The sequence below is a fragment of the Oryzias latipes genome, chromosome 11, assembly GCF_053564925.1.
Source record: "Oryzias latipes strain Hd-rR chromosome 11, Olatipes_Hd-rR_3.1".
Lineage (NCBI taxonomy): Eukaryota > Metazoa > Chordata > Actinopteri > Beloniformes > Adrianichthyidae > Oryzias > Oryzias latipes.
The window spans coordinates 13379772-13400000 of NC_136247.1; the positions used below are offsets into that span (position 1 = coordinate 13379772).

The 20229-nt window shown below is 37.6% G+C and overlaps 1 protein-coding gene across 2 annotated transcripts in view; it reads right to left on the minus strand.

Annotated features, from left to right (window-relative positions):
* Positions 1-1962: 1962 nt before the first annotated feature.
* LOC101155864 (uncharacterized) overlaps positions 1963-20229 on the minus strand; it is a 24837-nt gene continuing 6570 nt past the window's right edge. The window contains exons 2-11 of one of the 2 annotated variants that reach the window (XR_013659148.1): positions 19887-19948; positions 19602-19622; positions 19255-19521; positions 18849-18936; positions 18525-18751; positions 18042-18329; positions 16517-16695; positions 15277-15301; positions 10731-10823; positions 2303-7174 (exon numbers count right to left, since the gene is read on the minus strand). Coding sequence is in view for 1 of the 2 variants with exons in the window: in XM_078955344.1 (XP_078811470.1) it covers positions 6752-7174; positions 10731-10823; positions 16517-16695; positions 18042-18329; positions 18525-18751; positions 18849-18936; positions 19255-19521; positions 19602-19622; positions 19887-19932 (1632 nt within the window). In the remaining variant the exon portion in view is untranslated. Of the gene's footprint in view, positions 7175-10730; positions 10824-15276; positions 15302-16516; positions 16696-18041; positions 18330-18524; positions 18752-18848; positions 18937-19254; positions 19522-19601; positions 19623-19886; positions 19949-20229 lie in introns of both variants that reach the window. The other variant, XM_078955344.1, reaches the window with a different exon arrangement.

Sequence of the window (20229 nt, forward strand, 5' to 3'; positions counted from 1 at the left end):
CGCTCAGTGATTAATATGAACCGACCCAAGTCAGTCCCTTATTTTAGCTATACTAATGCATAATGTTGATTATGCCATGCAGTTACACCTCACCCGGTTATCATAGATGTGCAGAAAGTCGCATAGAGCCTTCCGGTTCGTGCTGCCTTCTGTCTCAACAAGATCAGCATCCGTGTCTGTCCAGGTCAAAATAAAACTGATTTTGCAGGTTGACATTTGTGATGCGATGAAACTCAGCTCACATCTACAAAAAAAATTTAAAATGTTAAACACATTTTAAAGCTTTTTAAAGCTACTGGTAGCTTGGAAAAACCGCTGCATTTTACAATGGCCTCAATACTCTGTCCACAATATGTAATCTATGATACATATTAATATTATTTTAAAATATTTGACATTGTGAAACACAAATCACAACCAAACCATGGCCAAAAACTGTTTTTGAGTAAGCAAACTATATACATTTAGTACTTTCTTAACCTGAGCCCAATTCAGGACTAAGTTATAACTGCTACACAACATTTAAGATAGCTTGAACATATTTTATTTATTTATACTTAATTTAATTTGTCAATAAGGTCAAATGCTCTACTTAGCCGAAAAATTCATTGGACTGGGAGCTGCTCACGTGTCTTAAATATTGCAACCATGTTGTGAAATTACAATTAAAACTTACCTCAGCTCTTGTTGTTTAGCTCTTTCTTTTGCAGCACTTGTGCCAGTTAGTTTCTGCAGGTTCACGGTGATTGCAAAGCTTAACAAGGTTAGGATCTATTTAGCAGATCTCTGGAGAATTGTGTCTTATATAAAATAATCGAACCTGCACACTGTAGCATCCCCTGTTCCTAATGCAAATAAAACTACACATTAATGAGCTCAGCATTAAGAATTTATGCATCCAAAATAAATAGAGTAAAAATGCCGCATGAAATGAAAAGAAAATACGTTTTAAAAAAAGTAGACAATGGAAGTGCTAAAAAATTTAAATTAAATTTCAAGACAGAGTCAAGCTGAACATTAAGTTTCAGCTGTTTAAAATTTCTGAGTTTCAGGGATTTGTCATTTTGTCATTTACAGGTCAGTGAAGGTTAAAGTTTTATTCCTCAAATCTGTCAGCTTGTAGACAAAGTTTCTGGTTCTTTGCTGAAAAGACACAAGAGGAGCTTTGGTTACATTTTTTGTCTCTCCACTGTATTTCTATAACTTTCTACTCAGAAATGAAGATTATCTTTTGTATTTTAACATTGTTGCCACTTGAAATGCAATGCGTTGTTTTTGCATTCTGATCTATTTCAAGATCATGCTGCAATTAAATATTCCCGTCTGTTCATAGGATGCTGTCAAACCAAAAAAAAAACCTCAAAACTGAACCAAACAGATCACTTTGTGAATTGTTGTTTTACCTGTGTTAAATAACTAATTCATTAAAATTGCATTGTTTTTCAAATAGACCAAACATATGTTTCTATAAATTAAAAATTGAAAACACATTAAAAACAGTTTGGTGGTGAATAATATTATTATTTTCCTTTATTGGATGTTTAGGGACCAATTCTAATCAGCCCTCTCTGGCAACACGTTCTCAAGTCTTTTTTTTTCTGTTTAGTCTTCAGAGTCAAGTAGGTGTTTTCACGCAACAGTTTCACTGGTGATAGAAATTCACATACAGACACCAAAATTTAATTCAAAGCACAAGAATCGCGTCGTGCAAAAACCTGCAGCTCTTTTAAATCCCACAATCTTTAATTTCACAAAGAGCTGCATTTGACTGATCATAATCTGCAGTTCTCTGTTTCTGGGTACTTCAGAGAAAAGTGCAGAGCTGAAATTCTGAATGGGCTGCTGCTTTTCTTCCTTTGGTGATGGTTTTTTCCAGCCCACTAATCCTCTATTGAAGCTCAAATGAGAAATACGAGTGTCACTGTATGAAATGAAAACAGTACCAAAAATAAAACCTTCTGCTTTTCTCTCTGTTGAAAATGTATTTATTTGAATCATTCATTCATTACAGAAAAAGAGAAGCTTTACAAAAGTCTGTGCAGGATGTCAGGAGGTTCCATGTTGACTGCTGCACATAAACAGAGACTGATTTCTTTTTCAAGCAAACAAGGGTTATACATGAATGCCAATAAATATTTTTGGAAAAGAAACAGTGGAGTCTGAATTGTTGGCTTTAAACAGGTCACATGTTTCCTTAAACAACAAACGGTTCTAGCAAACATGTTTGCAACTTCTCAAACACAAAATGTAACAACAAAATCACAAACTTATTATTTTTGGTAAAATTTTAATAAATAAGTAATTTATTTTTTTCTGGAGAGCAAAATCAAACCTTTATTTATAAATTAGAATAAAGAAGACTGCATCTTTTCTCTTTACCAAAGTAATTTATAGGTTTAATCAATGGAACATACTGACAGATCAATAAATTAATATTTTTCCGTTGTGATTTTCCATTCTAATAAAGTGTGTGGGTACATTTGTTTTCTTTACTGAGTTTCTGATGTTTTTGCTGCTGCAGATTTTGAAAAGAAGGAATACAAACCCTATCCAGTGACAGATTGACATAAGTGAAAAACCCTGTAACAGGAACGCACTTTGGACGGTTTCGTAAAATCCACCAAACATGTTAATCTCAAAACACCCTCAGTGTAATATTGTATTCACCTGCAATCCGGATAAAACAGTTTCCAAACTCCAACAAAACTAATAGAAATACTTTTTCAAAATCTCAAATTCAAGGTCAACAAAGACTGGATGCAAAAGTGAACAAAGTGAGCACATCCATTTTGAGAAGCTGTTAGCACACTTTGAATTAGTCACAGCGACAAACTGAAGGAGAAAAACAAAGTCAGCTGGAGGTGTTTTCAAACATGTCGTCATTCCTCAACAGCGGGAAACCAGCTCCTCGAGAAGAAAAGAGCTCTGTCTGTTCTGCTCTGTGGTAAATGAGACAGAAACACATTACAGCCAGCACCTTCAGCTACTTGAAATGGCGTTGAGTTCTAGCTGTGAAAGGTGCTTTTCTGCATCATCTCAGGATCATGGGAAATCACAGATCACAACAGAGGCCAGCTGTTTACTTTCTGGCTGTCCCACAGTCTGCTGCAACACTAACGCTCATGCATGCAGATTTACCTGTTTAAAGACATTAATTCTATTAAAAATGATTGCAGAAACACATTTCCCTTCAGCTTTTGCATATAAGCATTACCCGCAGCCAGGAGTAATGATGCAGGGCAGATATGGGACTTCAACATGAGTTACAAGCAAAAAGAGCTTAATGTTTTCCTTAATTCATCTCTAAATTAACCTGGAGAAGGAATTCTGATGAACTGTGAATAATTTATTCTTTAATTACTCAGAAAACTCACATTTTTTTCAAATATTGTGCTCACCAAGTGATCCAAATGTCATGGGGATGAGAGCTTTGCTGGTTCTCCCACAATCATTTACAAATCAAAGAGGCGAGAAAAGCCCAGAATCTGTCCTGGAAATCCTTCAGTTTAACAGCTCTCCCAGTCAGAAGATGGTGAAATTTGTGTCAAACCCCATTTCCAATAATAATCATAAATATTAGGAAAGTGTAGAAGTGGAGACTTTGATTTATGCTTTTCATCGTTTGCTTTGGAATTACATAGAAGAGTATATTAACAGAGGAGCCAATCTGCCTACACTGTAGATCAGCACTTCTGCCCCGAAAGGCTTTGGAAATTGTAGCTCAGGTGTGTAATGAAACAGGAAGCATGAGAGCGAGGGAGAATGACAGAGGGTGAAATCCTTTCACAAAGCCTTCATCAGCTGTGATTGTCTGAACTCCCCATATTATTATTCCAGCAGGAGTTTCCAGAAACGCAAATGAGGCGCGTGTCCCTTTAACTTGCCATAAAAACAGTGGTGATTGCACAGATTAAATGTTTCATATTCAGAAACATACAATTGTAAAAGGTCAGCGCTGCTGAAGTTGACAAAGTGAAAAAGAGCTTCTCCTCCTAAAGAGAATTTGACCATTCTTCCACATAGACAGCCTCACGTTCAGTCAGAAGCTCACACTATAAGCACCAGACAAACATCACATAGACCTGGCTTGTGATTCACTGCAGGCTTTGCAGTGATTGCATCTCCACACCTGCTGAGGCAAACTCTGATGAAAGGATTTCACAGGGGCTCGCTGAAACCCAGAACTCCACATGAGTTGGGCAGAGCTCCTCCCAGCTGAAGGCAAAGTCCTCTACCTACTGCGGATATGCGGTTAAAGGTTCAGCATTTCAACAATACAAAAAGTCTTGCAGCCTTTACAGTAAAAAAAACAACTTTTTATGCTATTCACATGCAGCTCATATCTAATTATTTACAAAAGTAAAGATCAGAACATCTAGAGTGGTAGTTGGATGCTTTAGTGCTTCTATCAGTAATATTGCTTCTTATCTCACTACAAATATGCAAACTACCATTCATTGTATAAAGACACATCATTGCTATTTTATATTAATTCATATTTACAAGATATACAGAGTCGTTTCTACAAGTTGAACTGCCCCTTTCATTGTGAACAGATAAGATTTCCCTGAAAACAGTGGAAATGTATTTTCCGCCTGTTTGATGGGATGCGTCCGTCCTTTTAAACACAACTAAAACTTAGTTCACACTTCACAGATTTTTTCTTTGCTCATCACTATGTTGTATTTATAACTGCTTATTTTTTAGTTTTTATAATAAAACATGCAAAATGTTGTGCTTTTTTTGTCTACTTGACATAAATATCCAGTGTAGTAACACTTCAGACCGTTTTACAGGTGCACAGTCTAAACAACATAGCATTTTCATGTCAGATAGTCAGCCTAAATAACCATTAGAGTGTAATCTATTGTGAAACTCTCTCTGTTTCCCTAGAATGGACTGGTTAGAGTTAAAAGGCTGGACTGGTTGACTTTACACAAAAAAAATTACTTGATTTTAGAGCAAAAGGCAAAGTTAGCATCTCTATAATCAGACATGAGTACATTCGACTGAGAACATTTGTACCTGGTACTGCTTTTTTTAAAATCCTCAGACTGTCCAGGGTTGACAAGAGGTCCAATAAAGAGCGAGGTAGCCAGGTGTCAACATTAACAACAATACTGAGGCAGAAACAGCGTTTGCAGACGTGACAGATGCCATCACGGTACTTCCTCAGCAGTGCGAGACATTAAAAGATGGAAATGGGTTTCTGTGACCTGAATTAGCTACCTCCACAGCACCCAAGGAGAACCAATTAGTCAAAAGCGGTTAAGATGGTGAGAGCTTAATCTAATTATCTCTTGTGCGCGTTCCCTTTTTAAATTTGCTTAATTTGTCCTGCTTTTACCCTCCACAGTCGTTTCATGTTGTTAGGAGACGGCTGATTTTTCCAGAGCTGCTCTGGAAAAAAGGACATCCTTGGATCATAAAGTAGTTCTGAGGGATTTACAAACATCTCAAATATCCTTCTTTTGCAGCCTCTGAATCTTTATCACAGACTGATCTCACTAAATCTATTCAGTCATTTCATTTTGACAAACTACTGGGGTACAATGACCAGAGTAGCAGGAGACAGATTGGCACTGGGATGAAAATGGGAAGCTTTAAATCATAAAAGTCATTTATCTGTTCCCTGAATAGTACCCTGTTCAATCTTTGTCCTCTCTTTTGTTGCTGGAACCTGATCAACAATGTCCAGGTAGGGGTTCTTCGGCAGAGGAAGACACAATTGTGCTCTCGAGAGCCTCTCCGATTTTTGTAGATTTTATTTTCTTCCGATGAGGCAGACAACAATTTCTCAAGTGGGGTATATGAAAAGCAAATTGATGTTACTCATAAAATGTGTTGTCTTGTGTGTATGTGAATAACAAACAGATTTTGTGCACCTATCCCACAAAAAAACAGCTGATCTATCAGCCAATGTGTGAGAAATGAAACAGCTTTTTTGGTTCTACCAAGACGCAGACAAGCTCTTTTCAATTTGCAGGTTTTTGAAAAATAACACCTAAATAAGTTGTGCAGTGAACAGTGAGTGCTGAGGGGAACAGCTCTGTCTGAAAGGCTCAGATGCCTTCTGACTTGTTTGTGCGGTTGATAATGGAGCGTGTGGGCGAGTTAAAATGCAATCATTGCAGGGTTCGGTGCTCAGAGCGGACAAAAGTGCTGCCAGAAGTAATGCACCGCACATCACTGCAGAGCTCAATTGCTTTTATATTCTTGTTTTCTGAATTGTGTGACTCTGTGTGTAACTTTGTGAGTCTTAAGAGCACATCGGCTCCACCCAAACCCCACACATGCTCAATTTTTTAAATCTAACAAACATTTTGGCCGGTATATTATTAGATATGAATGCAATTTGACGAAACATTTGCTGTTTTCTTTTCAGTCCTGTAGCAGCCATGCAGCTGACTAATGTCTGCATGCTCCTCTGGATCTGATTTTGGATGTCTTTCATGTTTAATTGAAATGCATGCATTTTATATGCACAGAGTTGCTTTGTTCTTTTCCTAGAATTCAACTTTGTTCTTGTGCATTTCATTTTCTATGCAGAGCACTTTAAATTATACATTATGAATTTTGTTGAACTGACTTTTCTTTTGTTCTACTCTAATATTTGCATCAAAGCATCAATATTTTGTCTGTGGTGCCTCAAATACAGTGATGAAAGACTTTCCATGTTAAGATATGAAGATAAACCTGTCATGTTTGAGGAGAGGAAACGCATGCCTTGCTGCTTCCTCTCAGCAGCGGATTATTCTTTCTGCAGAGCTTCTCCTTCAGCCTCTTCCTCTGACTTGGCTGACCCAGCAGTGCCCCTAGAGGCCACCCCTGGAGATGCAGCACCATGCTGGCTCCCGTCAGGGGTTACAACAGTAAGTGAGTGAGGATTGGAGGCAGGGCTGGCGCTGGTGACAGATTCAGGGGTTTGGATGACGCTGAGATCGCCGTCAGGGACTGCAGTGGCTTCCGGGCTACCACAGATCACTCCTTTGGTCACGGCAGGAGGGGAGGCGGCATTCAACAGAGGCTTATTGGAGGCGTAAGTCACAGCAGCATCTGTGTCGCTGTCCAATGGGAGGCCAGAGCTGTTGAACTCAACCCCAGAATCACTCATCTCTAGAAAGTTGTCAGAGGAGAGAGTGTGGTAGCGGCCTGGTTTGGACACTTCAAGTCCCTGCATGGAAAAAAGGGAGTACAGAAGGAAAAGGGGTGAGGAAAAAGTGCAAAAAGGAAGGAATTAAAAATAATTTAGTGGTAATGATTGGTAATGACTTTAGAAGAAAAAGGAGGGAATGATGGCGTGAAGGAAGTGGAGAAAAAAATGAGGTCAGGGAACGAACAATGTGAATAATTCATGTTCATGTTCCTGAGGCCATATTTATAGAATAACCATCTACTCCTTTGCAGCCAGCGCAGCCTAACATCTCTGTTTCAAACAGAATGAACATTAAAGGAACAAAGACACTAATGACTCCCATAATTAAACCAAAGTAAATGCGAAGAAAGTCTGCAATGTGATGGAAGGGCTTCTCAAAGCAAGAAGGAAGCTGAGAGGATTAGTTTTAGGTGACAACCAAAGAAACACTTTTACACCATTTCTTTATTTTGGAGGGGCTAAAAATGTGCATCTAACAATCCACTTCTGACTGGTCAGTTTTTACGGCAAAACTAAGGAGGATTTTTCTTTTGGTTTGGATTTAATCTGAAGGTGGGAAGATAAACCAGTTTGCAAAGGGATGTCACTGTTAATTTGTCATGCCTTTACATTAAGTGAAATGTTTTTGCTCATTTCCCTTTACAAGAGAGCCAAAAAAGAATAAATAAATGAGAAAAAACAATGAGGAGGGATGCTCTGAAAAGACACATAAGCTGACAAATAAGAACATTTCTTTCTGTTGAGTCAGTTTCAGATACATTGGGTCACATGTTCAAACTAAATAAGAAGCAACTCCTCATGATGGAGGATAAAAAAATAAGATTAAAACTGCATTGTAAGTATTTCTTTATTCAAATCATGATGGATCAGGACCAGATAAAGACCCACCATTTGAAAAAGGTCTGCTATAACACAGCATCTGAAATGGGCGAGAAAAAGTCTCCTTGGTCTGCCCCATCTGATGCAATCCACTTGCAGACAAATAGATTTTCCTTCATTTTCCTTCATTTTCCTCATTCAAGCTGCCATCTGGCTCAAAATTGTACGGCTGGAAAGTTTTAATGTTACTATCCATTTTTGTTGCTCCGGTAATGTTACCTTGAGGTTATGAGGGGCTGTAAGGTAGCGTAAACAGTGTAAACAGAGGGAAGATGGGATATAAGTGGAGGCTAATGGTCCCGCCCTCATCTCAGAGGAAAATTTGTGTTGAACTCCTGTCACTCTGCAGAAAACATGTCTTGAAAAACAACACAGTTTTTTTGAGTTTGGCTAAAAACGGCATTATCATCATTTGAAAGACCACTGGGAACACTTTCACAATTGATAAAAATAGAGTTGGAGCGAGACTTTAACATTGACAACTACTTTATGCTAAATTGTAGGCTTATATATTATAATCTACACCATACAATAAATAATTAAATTAAAAAATAAAAATAAACGGTTTTAAAGTATTAAAATTTGATTTTACATGATATAAAATAAAGACAAGTCAACAAAAGGGAACAGTAATTGAGTCCTGTAACCAGTTCAGCTCATTGAACCTTGACCACTTCACTTTTATACTCTTTTTTTTAACTTTTATAAAAGGTCCTCGCTATAATTTTTAATCTGCTCCTCTGCTGACTGTTGCAGGCAGACATGATTGCTTTTTAATTACACGTGGCACTTCGAGACATTTCATTGCAGGACTTGTGCTGAGCAATCTTAAGGGTGATTAATGCTTCATCTGAAGTTATAACTTGAGGGCAAACCTCCCTGACGGCATGCAAGGATTTCCTAATCCAATATTGTACAAAACCTCTGTTGTAGATTGTTCATACATATTTGCTCTTACGACTTTTGGTATTAAAACTCGTCTGGAAACTGTGTTGGTGATTTAGAAACCTGGAGGCTTTGCTTCACCAAATAAGTCTCTGGATGACAGCTCCACAAAGGAAAACACAATCTTTTCATCAGTTTGTTGGACTCTATCTGGTTGGAAAATCCTCATATAACTTTGAGTTCCTGGATTTTTATTCAGTAAAATTTTGAGGGGTTAAAAAAAAGCATTTTTTTATCGCTTAACAAAACCAGGACAGAATTCTTTCTCTCTATTTGTTCAGCTTTGTCAACCCTAGCGTCTCTTTTAATAATCTAAATGTAAGATAACATCTCAATAACTTCTTTATTTAAAGAAAACTATTACAGAAGCTTTTTCATTGATTTCAACTCATTGCTTTTTTGTTAATTAGATCAAGTAAATTCCCATATAGACTTAAAATGTACAGATATTTGTAATGTGGTCACTCTAACATCATCCAAATTGAGTTTTTTCCTCAATCCTCCAATTAGAATGAATCATTAAGTTGTAATAAAGTCCAAAAATACTTTTAAATACTTAATTACAAAAAACAGAAAAAAAAGCCCGTATGAGTTCAATGTAATCTGCTGGGACAGTAAATAGTATCCTGTGTCCGCTTGATGTTGTTCTTGTTGCCAGTCATGAAGTCCAAATAATATTTACATAATAGCCATAAATATTACATTGGGAGTGTGAGCAAATTTAATATTTCTGCTTTAAAATCTTAACACAACACAGTTTTTCTATGAAATAATTCTAGTAAATCACCTCATAAATTTTGCATTTTGAATATTAAAATGTTTCTTTTCCTTGGCCTTTTTCCTGGTATTTAGTTGGAGACTTACTTCTTTTTATTCTTGCTTTGTGTATATCTGAAGGTGAATACTTTACATTTTGTAACAGTTTAAACTCAAAGACTGAGCAGATTTGGTGGATATGATGCTTCTGACTCATTTCTTCTTTAATTTTAGCTGAACTCCAGTTACATAACAGCAAAACGTCCCCTTAGAGGCTATTTATAGTTAAAGAATGTGTGTGTGTGTGTTTATATGAGAAGCCTGTATCTTTTATTTTCTGTTCTGACAAAAACAACAGTTTAGCCTTCTTACTGTTGACACAAAAAGAAAAGAAAGACTGAAAAAAATGAAATTAGTTTTTGATATATTACTTTATCGGGCACTGCTAAAATATTTAGAGGCTGCTGGATGACCCAATCAGAACCACAAGAGCTGCTTATTTACCTCAAATTACCCACCCAAAAAATATTTCAGGGTTTATTGCAGTTCTGATTCTTGCATTTTCCAAGTCTAACAAATCATATAAGTTTAAGATTCTGATTTTATCTAAATTGGTCAAAACCAAAATATTTCAAAAATTACTCTTGGGACAAAGAATGGCATTAACTATGCTACCATCACATTTTAGTAGACAAAATGTGAAAATGAAGTGATTAAACACATTAAAAACTGCTAAAATACTTTAAACTTAAAAAAACAGAAACCCATATTTGTTTAAACATTTCGTTTTATTTCTTACTTTCTGATCTAAACGCATTTTGTTTTCTTCTTAGACATGTGCATTAAAAAGTGTTTTTCTGTCAAATATTGTATTTATAAGCGTGTCAGTTCCTCATTTCAGAGGGCAGCTTTGAGGGGTCACAGGGATTACAAATGTTTTTACAGCCACTTTAAGGGAACTCTTTCTGAATGTCCTCTTGGCTGAATCACTTACCTTGATGGTGACTTCTGTGCACTCCGACGGTTTGTCACACACCGACTGTGTCAGAGACTCCTCGGTGAACCTGCTGTATGCCTCAGCGACCACCTGCAAACACACACATGCAGAAGACATGAACGCTTGCCCACGGCAGACTGACATCAAAGCTTTGCCTCTATAGTCCACAGAGGAGCTGCCAGAGAGGACGCTCACACAGGCCACACTGGGAGCTCCTACATCCAGATTTCAAAGAGAAGACTTCTCAGACAGTGTTTGCTTTTTGGGTTGAGTGGAGGTTGAGAGGAGACAGATGCTGCCTGGCAACAATTCTGCAGAAATGTCCAGGTTTTCCAGGACCACAGAAAGGGAAAGCAAACAAAAACTGATAAACTGACCCAACTTTGTACAGTAACTAAATTGTGTGGAGGCTTTTCTTTTTTTACTGAATGTTTATATTTAGTTGATCATATTTAAAGTGGAACCTGGATACTTCAAAATTCTTTAAGAGCACATTTCATTAAAATTACTGTCTTTATTGTGATTCGTGCTGCAACCATAGTCAAAATACATGGAAAGGTAAATAAGTTGGGAGATCTGATGTGCAGGAGAAAGAGGAGGAGAAAAATTAGTCCCATTTTAAACCAAGCACTGATGCTGTGCTGATCCTCGATGTGGAAACCAAAGAAGCTTCATTATAAAGATTAATTTTGTGGTGATACAGTATGTTTCTGGGATGTGACACTGTGAGACAAAATAATAAATAATACAATCTGTGTAAGCAAAAATAAAGTTTTTATAAGTCTTAAAAATTCATCTGTCTGAATTTGTAAGTCAAAACAGACCATTTTAATAAAAATGTGGGAACTTGTCCGCAAATATAAGATTAATTATAAGTTCTTTGTTTAGCCATTCACCTGAAAAAAACTGGACCAAAAAGATCTAACAGGAAAGAGCTTATGGGAAAAACAGCTAAGAAACATTTAGCTAAATCCTTTTTTGATTTCAAAATAATAGTGCTGGCTTAGGTGCAAAATTGAACTTTCAGGTTGACTGACAAAAATATTTCAGCACAATAAAAATACTCCAAATAATACATGAGAATACATATCAATTGAAGGTAACCTTCGACTACATTGTTGTGAACTGAACAGTGCCTGTTTTATACAGTAATACAGCTACATCTATGTCATGTCAGGCTCTTAAAGACCCACTCCAATAAAATGGTGTTTTGTTGTTTTAACACATTCTTATAGCATTTTCGTCTTTATGGAGGACATACACTAAAGAAAGTTAAGATTAAAACTGTCTTTCTGAGTATTTTTGAGGTGAATCACAATCAGATGAAAAAATGCCGTTTGAAAAAGCGTATACTTGTTAGGTAAAAAACTGCAATAAGCAGGCCACAAGCTCCCTGCTCCGCTCCATTCTGATGCCGACAAATGGATCCATGTTTTTCTTCATTTTCCTCATCTGAGCTGGCATCTGGCTCAAAACTATGTTGCTCACCATTTTTGTTGCACCGGTAATGTTAGGCAGGAAAGAATGTAAACATTAGGGTAGTTGGAAATACTCCACGCCAACAGTCCCGCTCACAGCTCAGAGGTGAATTTCTTATGAACTCGTGCCGCTCTGTAGAAACTATATTCTAGCAAACGACACCAATTTTAAAAAATTTGGTTAAAAACAGGAAAATTGTAACTAAAAGAGCACTGGGAACACTTTTATAAAAGATCAAAAGATGATCTCATAAATCAGAGTGGGACTTTAAAGATGGGCGCAGAAAGAAACAAACTTCTATAAAAGTCTATAAAATTCAATTAATTGCTCTAATTACATTGCACATTGTGTTCATTCTACCTGTAACTTCTTCAGAAATTCAGTTTATCCATAAATACAAGACTTTTAAAAAGCTCTGGTTATGTTACACGGTTGTTTTGACACTGAGCTGGAAGCAAGGTGAAAGTTAATGACTGAAATGTGTCTTCCATCTGTCTCCTGGGGAAGATCTGGACAGGCTGTTGACAGGATCTGGGTGTCCTCAAATATATGAAAAAATCAATACTCTGTACAAGTCAGTGCCAACAAGGGCAGCTGCTGTCTCCTCAACCACCACCGTCAATGCAAAACTGTCATTAGGCTCACACACAATGCAAGAACCACACTACATCATGTAAAAACACGACAACCTGTTAGAACGTCCACAAATACAATGAATATCCGCTCTAGACGCACAGGGAAACACAAAACACACACTCAAACAGAAAAACACACAAAGACAAAAAGACAACCTACTGCTTTAACACTTCCCTTTTGTTGTGGTTAAAAAGGTCATAGTTCTCACAAAAAATACATTTATTATGTGTTTTGACAACCAGATTCAAATGTTTCATCTGCACTATCTCTGTTTTGCATCAAGTATTAATAACTGCAAATACTTTCCTTTGAGTCTACCAGAAAAGAGAGGAGCATTAGTTAATTTATGACTTATTTAATCAAAAAGGAAAGATCTAACAAGGCTCAGCGCCATACCTAAAAAATCAGATTTCATAAATGAATGTCCTGTTAAAAGATGGACGCACTAAAGCAAAAGCAGCATGTGCACATGAGTAAACAAGCCCAAAGACAGAAATGATTAATGTGATCAACTTCAGTCATGTAAAGCTCAAATTAAATGAAAGACATGTCATCAAATGAATTTGATTTTTTTGTTTCATATGCATGCTGTGCTTCTTTAAGTCCATAAAATATTTAAAATATGGGGGGGTTTAAGTTTGTGCCAAACATTAAAGTTTATAAACATTCTCAAAGCATTTTAAAACCTATAATATTTAAATAATGGCAGTTCTTCCATCAGTTGAAAGCACAATAACCTATTAGGTAAAAATGGAAAAATCGGGGTATTATTATCAAATTTTTAACAATGTTTCCTCGTTGTTTATATTTTGGAGTAAATGTTAAAGCATGTATCACACAGGGACATTTCTTCTTCTTTGTTGTCAGACTTTACAGCTAAATAAGCACATCAGACTTCACACAGCCAAATACAAACAGCGAAAAAGACACTGACACGACACTCTGACTTTCTGATTCTTCGAGAACAAAGAAAAGCAGCTGCAAAGCAACAAAAGCACTAAACAGACACATCTACACTCAGTAGCTGAACTATCCAACAAAGTATCATAACGGGACCATAAGACATATGTTCATGTGGGAAATAAGTTGTGTTTGCTCTGCTGGAGAATCTTTAAAGTCACTTATCACTGCTCCACAGTTTGAAACTGCAGACATTTTTTCAGCTGCTGAGAGACAAAATCTGCAAAGAAACGCACATTTTACCCTCACACACATCACATGTTCTTTAAAACATATGACCTAGATGAAGATTAATCATCAACACTAAGGACGTCTTTAAAAATGGTCTTAGGTCATTCTAGATCACTGAAGCTCCCTTTCAAAAATAATGTAAACCTACCAAATATTTCTTGAAACAAGGCATTTAATGTCTGTTGGTTTCTTAAATATCCCAAATGTTTTGAGTTGAATGAATTGGTATCAGAGCTACTTCACACCTAAATCACACCTTAGGCAACGATTGTCATTTTTGTTTGCTTTGTTGGTCGGCTAAAAAAGTGCAGATTGATTTAAAAGCAGCTTTAAAATATTATAATTGAAAATGTTTGCATCCTGCACCATAAACAAAGGCTGACTGTATAGCCACACTGGAGGAAAACAAGTCTTCAGAAAAACATCTCACCCAGATCATTTTGAGAGGGACCTGCTTGCTTTTTGTGCATAAACCTGAACCAGAACTATTTCTACCATCCTGTCAGATTTGCTCTCTGCTCTCCCCAGTCTTTTCTGACCACAATAAGTCATGACATGATATCATCAATCAAAGCTCAGTTGCTGTCAGTCTGTAGAAGAGAAATGAATGCAGACTTCCTTTAAAAAAAACTGAAGTGGTTGCTATGAAGAGTCTAACTTAATCTAGTTAGGAGGCGTTCAATACTGTTGTTACCTTAAAAGTTTTTATAAAGATTTTTGTTTCCTTCCTGGTTAGCTATTCGTGCTCTAAATCCCACACCCCATCCTACATGAATAAAGGATAAAGTCTGCATTCAGGCCAGCTCCATCAATCCTGATAAGTCTGTAAGGATTACAGAGACAGTTCATTTCAAGTCGTAGTGCCAGATCTCCTTTTTGTAATTTATTGACTTGTTGTCAAATTAGGTCTTCGATCAGCTTCTGCTGCCTCCTTCTCACTGATGGCAGCAGTTTCCCCTTTGTGTGTGTGTGTCAGTGTGTGTTTGTCTGTGTGTGTTTGTGTGTGTGCGTCTGTGGATTTAACAAGTGCTTAGTATCTGTTCTGGCTTCATGTTACTCAAACACACCACACACACAAACTGAGCACACAATTTTCTGAAACCGTCATCAATATTCTTGCTACACAAATAGTAAGTTCATCAAGAAACTGATTTGCAACAAAAGCAGGTCGATTCTTTAAACATGGAAACAAGGGAAGGAGAGAAGAAACAGAGAGGCCAGAACGCAGTTCTCTCACCAAGAAGAGGCTCCGTCTGAGGCTCCTTAAAGTCAGAAGAGATGGAACATGCACATGCAACAGCGTTAGCAGGGCCAAACATTAGACACATCCAGCTGTGTGCACAAAGGCATCCTCAGCTCAGACAAAAACATAAAACATCATTTGAAAGTTGTGGGGAAAAAACAGACAGTAGTTGCGCAGTGATGGATGTTCAATTTGTCTAAAATATTAGTGGTGGGTTGAAATGACAAAATGATAAAGAAATCAATTTAAAAAAAACATTTAATGGAATTCCTTTCAGCTAAATGTTTTATCTTCTGACAATTAAAACCTCACATGTCAACAATCAGCTGTAAACTCTAGCTAGACAAGTTTAAAATAAGTTATGCCAAACATTTTGCAGAATTTTACAAATTTTGGAAAAATATGCATCTCTACTGCTGTTAAATTAAGCATTTCTGAAAGTGGGGTAATATAGGTTCAATGTTTATTTCTTTTTTCTTCAGTGGGAAAGCTATTTGTTTAGGTTTCCAACCAATAACTAATCATATCAGAATAAAATGGCATCAGACTGTTTAGTCTCATAAAAAATACTGGAGATAGTTGGTAGATTAATCTCTGTACTGTTTTTTAGCACAAATATTTGTCTGTTTTGTGTAAATTTAGGCAGCCTTAAGTCCATAACTGCAATAAACTTGCAATTGTTAACAATCTGCTTGTATTTGCACCTAAGCTTGTTTCAACAAGACCATTTAAGAAAGAAGAAAATAATTCTACTGTTGCTTCATGTATTGTTTTCCAAGTAGAAACATTATCTTTTTTCTTACAATCTGTATCCAAATTAGACAACTCTTTTTACAGAACATTGTTTATAATCACATTCAAAGATGTAAGTAAATACAATTTTAAGATAAAAAAAATGTACTTGTCATTTATTAACTTTGTTCAGAAACCTGGATCTAAGGATGTAAGTTTTAAATGGAGTGCTGCAGTTGCTTCTGCTTTATTAAAACTTTCTTCTCTGGAAACTGTGCTTTATTTCCAAGGGCACCTCTGCAGGGAGAAAACAGACCTTTCTCAGCAGGAGCAGAATCATTTTGGATCCGTTAACACACTCCATCTGCCTAACTCGGACTTCAAAACGAGCTTTGAGTATTTACCCAGCAAATATCCGTGCTTCCTTTCCCCAAGTCCCCTCAATCTTACTGCACTAAACAAGATTCAAATGGAGAAAAATGGAAGTGTGGCAGCTTGTTACCTGTCTGAAAGCTTCGCCGTCTCCCTTCCCCGCCTGCTGAGCGATGAGCATCAGCTTCCTGTTCTTCTCGTTCCTCTTGTGAATTGTGTAGAGGCAGGACAGCAGGCACATCAGCAACATGAAGGCGACGAGGCTCAGCAGGCCGAGGATGGCCACAGTCAGGGGGGGCAACTTATATGCTGCCAGAGACAAAGACAGGAAAGACAAAAATAATGAGCATTTTGTGACTGCAGTAGTGAAAACTCAGCTGGTAGATGTCATCTCCTCTCCCCTAATTTGTGTTTGAGCAGAACATCCAGCAGACTGCTTCTCTTAATAACAAGAAAGCTGAAAAATCTGAAAAAACCTCAGTTTGGATGATATTCTCTGTAAATGTTTTCTTTATTGTAAGTTTTTCATGCATATGTAATAAAAGGGTAAAACGGGCAAATGCTGACATTTTTTATTTATTTGGGAGAAATATAACATGTACGTTTTTATACTTTAACAAGACCACAAGTTCAAATTACTTTCACAAAGATAATGTTCATTCAGTCCAGGACATTAGCTGTCAGAGATGTGAACGTCGTCAGGATGACATGCAGAACCTTACCCCAAATCTTTAAAAAAAGTACCAAAATGTATATGAACAAAATGAAGATCCTTCTGGCAGGCTAAGCCAGACAATATCTGTTTTTTTTAACAAGCGTCAAAGGTGTTTTCGAACTTTACCAAGAATAAGAAAGCAGACGCAAAAAAACAGGGTTGGGATTACAAACAAAAAGGCTAAAGTAAGATAAACAGAAACAGAAACTATAGCTGGCAGGAGAAAAAAAGTCAGATATTGCTCAGCTAAGAACAGAAAACTATGGTTAAAAGCCTTTCAGACTCACAGGGCTCACTTGTAAGTGTTAAAGTGATTAAGTGTATCTAGCCTTCAGTCCATCTTCATGGATAACAGAACATCTAGAAAATGTCTATTATTTTAGGAGAAACAGGAACACATCAAATCCTGTTTTCTTTCTGTAAGAAAATACGAGACAACTACACCCAAATAGATTCCAGAATAAAAAGAAATTGTGCCTTTTTCCCAAAACGGACATGTTCCTCTGCAATCTCCTGCCTCATAGCCCAGCAGCGTAAGGATCTGCTGAGCTGCAGCTTCAAATCTGCTGCAGAAAAGGTTCATTACATCATTAAAGAAAAAGCTTTACTAAAATCTAAAATAACTTTACCTTGTTCACTGTAACATTTATTTATTTTTTTCAAGAATCCATCCATTAGCAACCCTTTGATTATGGAGGGAAGCGATCTGAGCAAACCGGTCTCCCTGACCTCCCTTTCCACCAGGAGAACATAGGGGCATGTCCGGGTTAGCAGAGATATAATATCTGGACGTCCTGCTCTGACTGTAACACTGCACCAGAAAGGGGTTCAGAAAGGAATTTCAGCCCAACAACCTTATCTGACACTTCATGTGGAGGAGCAGCAGCTCCCCTTCAAACATTTGAGAGAATAGAATAAACACATTTCTTTTTATCCTTACATTCCACAGTTATGTAGATGTGAGCCACGGGAAAACCAGCCAGGTCTGTGACCTTAAAGATCCCTGTGTCGGCTGTGTTGACCTTCTTTAGGATGATCTCCGAGCCCTCCACCGTGAGTCTGCCGTCCAGCTGAGGATCCAGAGGTTCCTCCAGAACCCCATGACTGATGACAACTCGGTCCTGACTGTCTGACTTGGGTTTGTAAACAACGTTAACATTGGAATAATGCTGGTACAGTTTTATCTTCAGGTTTTCCCCTTCGGTGGGCCGCAGGAACGTCTGGTGATCTGGGAAGACCAGAAGGAGGCATAAAAGATGATGGAAATTTTTCCTTTGAATTTGGAATCAAGATTCGTCCCAATATTGCAAAAGCTGTGACTAAAAACAGGAGCAGATCAACCAAAACCTGAGGCTAAACTTTGTACATGAGAGGCTGGTGCATGCCCTGCAGCTGTGAGGTGGCAGCAGGTTCACATGCTCACCTTTGACGTTAAGACAGTTCTTCATCATGGTTTGGCCCTTGTGGTCCATCACGGTGAAGCTTCCCTCGTCTGTCATCCTGACTGAGCGTAAAACCACCTGCTTTTCTGTCACTCTGAGGCGGCTTGCATAATCCTCCCCCAGCACCGAGGTTTTGTTGTACAGCAGGACAGGCAGAGGCTCGGACACATGCAGCACATGAGTCTGGTTGACTTTAATCAGGGAGGGTCTTAGGACAGTTTCAAAACAGTTTTATTTTAATAAACGTTTGTCTTGATCCATCAACTAACTCCACGTTTGATGCAGGTAACTTTTGCTGACTCTACCTGAACTCCAGACTGATGGGGCCTTCAAGTCCTTTGAGATGGATGATGTAGTTTTCTCCATACTTCACCATCTGCTCTAGTGAACAGTCTGCTCATCAACACCAGAGAATTAAAGATAAAGATGAGAGGTTAGAGTTGAGAATTTGTTTTCTCCATGGGGCAACTTAACAAAATCTATTCAGTTTACAACTTTTAGCAAAAGGTGACTCATTCTGATGATTATTTGTACATTTACATCCTCTAATCTCTTACTTAGAACATATTATCAGTTAACCAAAAGATGTTTAAAAAAATGAGTAAAAAAGACTTTAAACTCCTTTTTCAGTTGCTGTTTTTCTATTAACAACTTTAGAGAACTCATTTTCAGCCCAAAGTTGGAAGAAGGCAGCAGCACGAGGAGGCTTACCCCTGACTGTGAGGATGAAGTGCCTGTCTGTGCTGGCGTTCCTGCTGCTTCTGATGATGTACTCGCCCTCGTCCTCCTCCTGCACGTCCTTCAGCACCAGGTCGTCAAATTTCAGCTGGACCTTTGATTCATTAACCGGCTTTCCTCCTCGCATTATGAACACCTCCAGTAAGGGCTTGGTTCTGGGTTTGAACACCACCTCTGAGTCATTCTGGGATAAAATGTCGATGTGAACGTCCTCGCCGAAGAAGGCTGTCCTGTGCTCTTCTTTGAATGGAAAACAACAACCTGTTAATTAAAAAAAAAACCATTCCTGCACTAAGCTCCACACCAACAGGATATGTTACCTTTTGAAGATGAGAGCACAACTGTGAAATACAAAAAAAGAGAAAAAAAAATAATTATTTTGCTTCAAGAGCTGCCAAACTAAGAAGAAAAACTATTGAAATGTAAATGTTTCCTCTAATAATGGCAAAAAAAACAGCCAGATTAGAGTGCAGCATCTTTTGAACAAAACTTAAACAATTCTTGCAATGTAATTACATTAAAACAAATTTGGTTCTGCAGAGAGCCTGTTTAAATTTTCATTTCTGTGAGTCTTCTCCCAGGTGGCTGATCATGTTTGTGCTTACCCGTGCAGAACAGGGCGCTAAACACCGCAGCTCCGATTACTTTCATTTTGAATCAGGGGACTCTGCAAATTACAACAAAAACACAAAAAACAGACATTTGTTGCAGCTTTGAGACCTGAAAAAAAGATTTCAAATTAATTCAATTTGTGTCAAATCATCCTGTTTGACAAGACATATTTGTTATCTCATGCAACACGGAGGTGAGAACTGCTTAATTGGTTTCTGGTGTTTAAATTTAAAGCGGCCTCGGTGTGTAAAAATCTGTCAACTTCAATCTGTCCTGAAACTGAGAAGCCAATAAGCACCACCCCCCACCCCCACTCTACACCACCCTGCCTCATTA